Consider the following 7,258-nt stretch of genomic DNA (forward strand, 5'->3'; position numbering starts at 1 on the left):
GTGTGTGTGTGTGTGTGTGTGTGTGTGTGTGTGTGTGTGTGTGTGAGAGAGAGAGAGAGAGAGTGTTGAGGGGCGCAGATTCAATGACCCATCCAAGTGGCCATTATGCCACTACAAATCTAGGGTGACAGTATTAAAGCCAAAATAAACATCATTGAACATCTACGGTAGCTACAGTTTTTGAATATTGAATTTTCAAAACCGAAAAATATTCAGGAGTGAAATCTATTTTAATGTCTAACAGTTCATTTTCTTATTGCAGCCAATGCCAGTCCTGCACAAATTGAGATTGGACTCAGGGCACGCATTTTATTTTGAAGGAGTAGGCTCACCAGGGAAAAAGGATTGCAACTGCACAGCAGCTGCTCCACTATAATGAACATTTCAGGTTTGATTTTGTTGCAGATCTTTTTCTTGCTCTCAGTTTATTATTTTAAAGAGGGAGGCTATAAAGGGGAACAAGAGGCCCAAAACAAAATAACCACTTCCAAAGCTGTGAAAAATGCAGAGGGTAATTCCTGCCCGCCCACATCTACGCTACAAAAGGGCTAAAAATGGGAATGTACAAATTGTGCTTCATGAATATTCAATGCTAGCAGTACTCCAAGCACAATTTGAACTGAATCAAACCATATAATTTAATAATCGAGAACCATGCATACTTTTCAGGGAAGTCAAAGATAATAAAGTTAAATTATTGTTTCTTTTTAAGAAAAAAAGTTTGCTCGGAACTATAGAGGCAGAGGCCAGTACGGCTATCTAACACTTTCTACCAGTTTGAGGCGTCACATTTTTCTTTGCTTTGCTCCAACTTTTAAAAGAATGCACTGATAAAACCAAATAAATTATCATTACCACAATGAAATGAGCAACAGGATTTCAGCTCATCTTGTGTGCATCATGTCTAGTTATCCTTAAACAAACACTAATGTATAGCATCAGCCCCATAAGACAGCTCCAATGTTTTTGCCACAATAAAACAAACTTTACAAATGCAGCACATTTGTTTGTGATTTAGGTTAAGGAATGACACAAGCTGGTGTAACATTCAAAAGGGACAAAATAGAATGGGATGTCTGCATTTACAAGATATTAGACTAGTTAATCAGGCAAATGCCTGGTTAAAATGCACATTAGATATGGATCTTTACCTTGCTGTTTATAAAAGAAAGATGAGTCCAAGTACTGTACAGTAAGTGGTAATGCAAATTACTGCAATTTAAACTAAGACATTTTGAAAAAACTGTGTTGCTGAAAATCAAAGACAATGGTGTCAATCAATAAGTAAACAAGTAGGTCATACAGCAGACACAACTGTTTACTGTGCAATAACCCATCAAAACGTTATTTAGGAAGGTTATGTATAGGGCAAAAAACACCTTTGAAATACTCTCGGGTGAAATTTCCAAAATACAGGAAAGGCAGTAAGAAAGTAAAAATATGGGGATTCCATTATGTGGGTGCCAATAATATAAACAGGCAGAATGGTGGTACTGAACATTATAAAATAGTTCCACGTTGTTATAAACTAAGTATTACTTTCTGAAGAAAAAAAAAAGCCCCCTAATTTATAAGGAGGGTCAAAACTGGGGGTGTATTTGATTTGATGTCAGTTACTGATTCTCCCACCCCCTTCCCCTAGTTGTTGAAGGCCTGGTGCTCACAGTCTAACCTAGGTGACTTCCAGCTCAGGGTATTGGAGAAGGGGGGGGGGGCAGGGGGCGGAAGAGGACTTACTTCTTGGCCATATCTATCAGGATCCCGGTGAAGCTGCTCCCTCCGAAGTTGGTGGACACCACCAAGGTGCCGCTGACGACGTGTTCCACGGTGACCGAGAGCTGGGCGCCCGCTCGGAGCCGCCCCGCTGCGGCTGCGGGCTCCGGGCTGAGCGCCGCCATGTTCGCTGGCGGGGTAACGCCGAGGTGCGGGCCCTGGAGGGAGCGAGTAGCGGGGGGAGGGGAGACGCTGCGGGAGCAGCGGCGGGAGCGAGCGCTGACACGTGCCCGCGCCTCGTCCTTCACCTGTCAATCAAAGGCTGGCTCAGTCACAGGGCCCGGAGCGGAGTGGCAGGCGCATGCGCCCCATCCCCAGAGCTCGAGGCAGCGGTGCAGCAGGGGCTTGGAGTGCAGCTAGAGAGCAGCTCCTGTCTGGGGGAAAAAAAGCACACACACATATATAAATTCATTATTTCGTATAAAACAATGTAAACAAAAACACCTTTCATCCCAGCCCCCCCCTCCCATAGTCTGATCCACTTCCTCAGGCTTTCATTGCATTTTACACAACAAAACTATAATCCTCATCGAAGTAGAAATGTTTAGGGAAAATTGAGAGACATAATTAGGATGTAGCTGTGTTCATTCTTTTCATAAAAATAATATACATTACAATTATAAATAGCTGCTCGCGTTCGGCTATTTATATAGATAGCTTTAAATTATGGAATATAACCAATTAGTGTTCCAAGATCTTTAATAAATACTGTAAGGTTATCTCCAGACGTCAGCTCAGATCTGGTTCCTGTGTTGGTCATAGGCCTCTTGACTACAGCAAGCTAGGTTAAATCACCGTGTAGTCAACTCACAACATCTTAAAGGACCCATGTAGTCATCTTAAAGATAATTGTGCCACAAGTATAGGACTAAAACATGTACTTTTCTACTCTGTCCTGTAAAGTTGCGTTTAGATTACTTCGCAACGTCTGTTTTAAAACAATAAGTAAATAAATCCACACTGGTGGCCTAGTAAGCACACAAGCCAAGTCCGTACAATTAACAAGAAACTTTAAACTGGTCATTCTGAAACCGAGACATATGTACCCTTCAACAAATCAGGAAGAGAGTAAATAGATTTGAAAGAAACACCTCAGACCACATTTAAAAGCTTTTAAAAAATCGCCATCCTACAAAAAGAGCAATAAATAATACCTGAGAATGCACCGACTGAACACTACACGTAGACGGTTTCCTGAAGGTACACCATTTGAAGTCTTTAAAGCTGCCAGCACCAAACGCCCCACAGTGGCCTAATGAGCAAGATGACTAATAAGGCGATAGAAACGGTGTCTTGCAGAAGCACCAGACAGCGTCCTCTTGTGGCTCCATTATATGTCACTTATTGTTGTTAGTTATGGTGCCACCAACATATTTTGCTCACTTGCGAGTGAATGAATTAATTTACCATCGCCCCCAGTGTTGCTGTTTGACAAATCATTGCCAACATAAATATTCTTAAACCTCTGAAAGCTCCAAAGAGACGAATCAGAGCCAAATGGGATCAATCATATTCGTGCAATAGTTTATCCTCATCTAGTTAAAAGCAACAGATTAGGATGTGACCCAAATAAATGGGTGAAAGTTATTTACAAATACGCCACAATAATTACATTTAAAAATTAAGTAGGCAGTTGTAGGGTTCTCAATCACGAACACTGCATTATCATGACCATTGCCAGTTTTTATGTTCGCAATGGACTACCAGTTCACAAGTTTGCTAAGCATTTTGTTCATCCAGTGTCACATTTTGAGAGATAACTGGGTTGATGACGTGATGGATACATCGCTTAGTTAGTCCCTTGGGATCCAGGATGATTGATTCCGCTGCAGTTTAATGGATGCTGAAATGGTTGGTTTGTCCAAAGCTCAATCTGCAGACTCTGACACACAAGGGTAGCTGCTGCTTGTAGTGTCAAAGGATAAGCAATTGAAAGATTTGCAGACTTTCTTCAATACCCTGATTTTTTGACTCTATGTGTTCTTGACAAGCCTTCTTCATGTGTTCAGTGGCTTCAATGGGCTCCCCCGCTTCACGCAAGCTCTTCTATTTGCTATGAGCTTATATTAGTCTTTCAGAAGAACAACGGCAGACCATGCAACTGTTTAAAACAAAAGCAGTACTCAATGCTTATGAGTTAGTCCCTGAAGCTTATTGGTGTGTTCCTGAAGCTTATCAATTAAAATTTAGGACTGCAAGAAATAAGACTCACCAGACATTTGTAGAATTTGCAAGAGCAAAAATAAATGCTGCTTTGATCATTGAAGATAGAGAAAAAAATTGAGAAGGTAAGGGAAATCATGATAAGGAAAGTAATAAGAAATAGTATTCTGCCAAACTGTAAGACTTATTTAGATAAGTCTCAAGTATCAAAAATCCAAGAAGCAGCAATTTTGGCAGATATCAATGATATATCATGTAGACAATTGCATGTGGAGAGATGGCCATAAGGGAATCCACCAGGAAATTGGAGGAATAAAAATGCTGCACATGCCGGAGGCACTAGTTTTATGGAACAAAAAGAAGGGTGCCAAAATAATAAAGGAGAAAGGTTATAACCTAAAGGTGCTTTCAAGAAAATAATATCATTTTATTGTAATAAGAATAAACATACCAAAGCTAATTGGTAAAAATTAAACGAAAGGCAGATTGTAGTGATAGAAATGCCTAAGAAAAGCTCAGAAGAGAGTGCATCAGAAAGGGAGATACATATTAAAACTGTGGCTGTAGTACAAAGCGGACAAGTTTTCTTAGAATCTACCAAGAAGGTATAGATGACATGGGACAGTAAAGAATGTTTTTTGTCAAGTACTGAAAAGAGAACCATACCACTGGTGTTCTGAATTTGTCTCATAGGGACAGCTGTCATCTTATTCGTCAAATCAAGGAGAAAAAAAAAGATATTTAGAGACATTGTAGCAAGTAGGTTATTAATGCTGGCTGATGATGCAAGTTGTCTACCAGAGGGGTAAATGAAGGAGAAAATATGATTTGGAGATGTGCATGAAAGTTACAATCCAGTACTACTATATAGAGTGGGATTAAGGAGTAACCTAGTAAAGTGAAAAATTATAGCTAAAGTTGTGCAACAAATCCCTGCAGAATGAATTCATTTTATCGTAGGGAATGACCTGGCTGATTCAAAGATATTGGCCTCACTGAGGGCGATGGGGCAATGAGCAAAGATAAAATAAACTAAAATGTTATGGGAGGAACATTGTGGATTGTTTCCTATTTGGAAATTGAATCAAAACAAATGCCTGGGGGTTATTATTTGAAAAATAAACTATACTGGAGAAATGGAGGCTCCTGGAATATCAGACAATGAAGAATATGCAGTAGTTCCATCTAAATAGGCTACTTTATTTATGACTGTCTCGTGAAATTCCAAGATATGAGAAAAACACAGAGTAAAATACTAATACTTTTTTACTGACCAGGATCACATAAAGCGTGATTGAATTTTTCCAGACACACCATACATATCTTGTTGGGAGAAATCCTAACCATCAGTTAAACCTGCACTTTTAATTCTAATATCAGCTTTTGAAGAATTGTTTACTAGGGTCTTAATAGATTGTGTAGGACCCCTACCTAAAACTAAGGGTGAGAATCAATATCTTTTAACAATTATGAATGTGTTGACAAGTCTTCCGGAAGCAGTACCTTTCAGAAAAATTACTGCTAAAAAAAAGGTAGCAGACAAGTTATTTCAATTTTTAACAAGACATGGATTACCCAAAGAAATGCAATCATATCAAAGTTCAAATTTTATGTCACAAATATCCAAGAAAATAATAAATAGTTTGGAAATTAAAACAAATTATATCATAATCTTACCACACAAAATTTCAAGGAGTATTAGAAAAGATGGCATCAAATTTAGAAGATCTTGATTGGAACTCTTGTCAGAAATAATCTCATGACTGGGGGTAAAAGTATTCCCTTGGGATTATTTGCTATTTGGGATGCCCCAATAAGTCTACATGAACTGATATATGGACATGAGGTTTGAGAACACCTTTAAATGATTAAAGAAAGAAAAAAACTCTGTGGGGAGCTTTGATTCCAGCTTCAGGTGACCGTCTGTGTGGAGTTTTCACATTCTCCCCATCTCTTTGTGGGTTTCTGCTGGGTGCTCCAGTTTTCTCCCACATCTCAAAGTCCAAAGATGTGCAGGTTAGGTGGATTGGGAATGCTAAAATTGACTCGTAGTGTCCAGAGATGTGCAGGTTAGGTGAATTAATGCTGGTACGTGCGGGCGCCAAGGGGATAGGCTAGGATGCTGTTTGGAGGGTCGATGCAGACTTAATGGGCTGAATGGTCTCTTTCTGTATTCTAGGGATTCTATGACTATGTTTGCAGCCTAAGTGTTTAATTTCAGAGAGAAACTTATTGAAGCATATGAGTTAGCCAAAAGTATTTGCAAAATGTTCAACAATCAATGAAAACTGGAGCAGAAAAATATCAAGGATTTGAAATTTGGCGGTGACTGGAGACAATGTGTTAGTATTATTACCTGTCTCTAGGGATCAATTAAAATCAAGGTTCATTGGATCTTATTGTATCATAAAATTACGTGAATTGTGTAATGAATACTTTCAAATGGGAGGAAAGAGCACCTAGAATGTCATGTTAATAAGTTAAAGAGATATTACCAAAGACAGGATAGTAAAGATAAAAGCCTCCTTCTAGCCCTGAGTGACCTTCACATCACTGGACCCATAACACCCCAGTCCCAACACCTACCCTCCACTACCCAGTTACCCTGACCTAGCTGGTACTCTACCCAGTTGGCACCTCTAAACTGGCACTGCAACACCATACCTGCTTGGCACCCAATTTACCTGGCATCCATTTGGCACCCAATCCTCCAAACACCTTAACCACCTACCTCATGTCAGCAGATGTTAAAAATCGTCCGTCAGACCTTTAAGTTTCAAAGCACGGCAGCTGACTGCCATCAAAATTCGGCACTATGAGAGATCTTAAGACCATAAAGATGTAGGAGCAGAATTAGGCCTTCCGGCCCATTGAGCCCACACTGCCATTCAATCATGACTAATACATTTCACAACCCTATTCTTCTGCCTTCTCCCCATAACCCTTGATCTCCTTACTAATCAGGAACCTGTCTGTCTGTCTTAAATACATTCAATGACTCAGTCTCCAGAGCTTTCTGTAGCAATGAGTTCATGCAGTCACCACTCTCTGGCTGAAGAAATTCCTCCTCATCTCAGTTTTAAAGTGTCATCCCTTCAATTTGAGACTGTGCCGTACGGTCCTAGTCTCTCCTACTGGTAGAGACATCCACTCTATCCAGGTCTCTCGTTTTCAGTAAGTTTCAATAAGAATCCTCTCTCACCCTTCTAAACTGCATCGACTACAGACACAGAGTCCTCAGCTGCTCCTCATATGACAAGCCTTTCATTTCCAGGATAATTTTTGTAAACCTCTTTTGACCCCGTACAATGCCAGCACATCC

At 40.0% G+C, this 7,258-nt stretch overlaps 1 protein-coding gene across 5 annotated transcripts in view; it reads right to left on the minus strand.

The window, feature by feature from the left end:
• The window catches only part of pwwp2b (PWWP domain containing 2B), an 87,869-nt gene extending 84,844 nt beyond the window's left edge, over positions 1 to 3,025 (minus strand). For all 5 annotated transcript variants that reach the window (XR_007264272.1, XM_048608848.1, XM_048608851.1 and 2 more), the window contains exons 1-2: positions 2,928 to 3,025; positions 1,738 to 2,147 (exon numbers count right to left, since the gene is read on the minus strand). Coding sequence is in view for 4 of the 5 variants with exons in the window: in XM_048608848.1 (XP_048464805.1) it covers positions 1,738 to 1,898 (161 nt within the window). In the remaining variant the exon portion in view is untranslated. The remainder of the gene's footprint in view (positions 1 to 1,737; positions 2,148 to 2,927) is intronic.
• Positions 3,026 to 7,258: the final 4,233 nt, after the last annotated feature.

Source organism: Rhincodon typus, chromosome 20 (genome assembly GCF_021869965.1).
Source record: "Rhincodon typus isolate 14 chromosome 20, sRhiTyp1.1, whole genome shotgun sequence".
NCBI lineage: Eukaryota > Metazoa > Chordata > Chondrichthyes > Orectolobiformes > Rhincodontidae > Rhincodon > Rhincodon typus.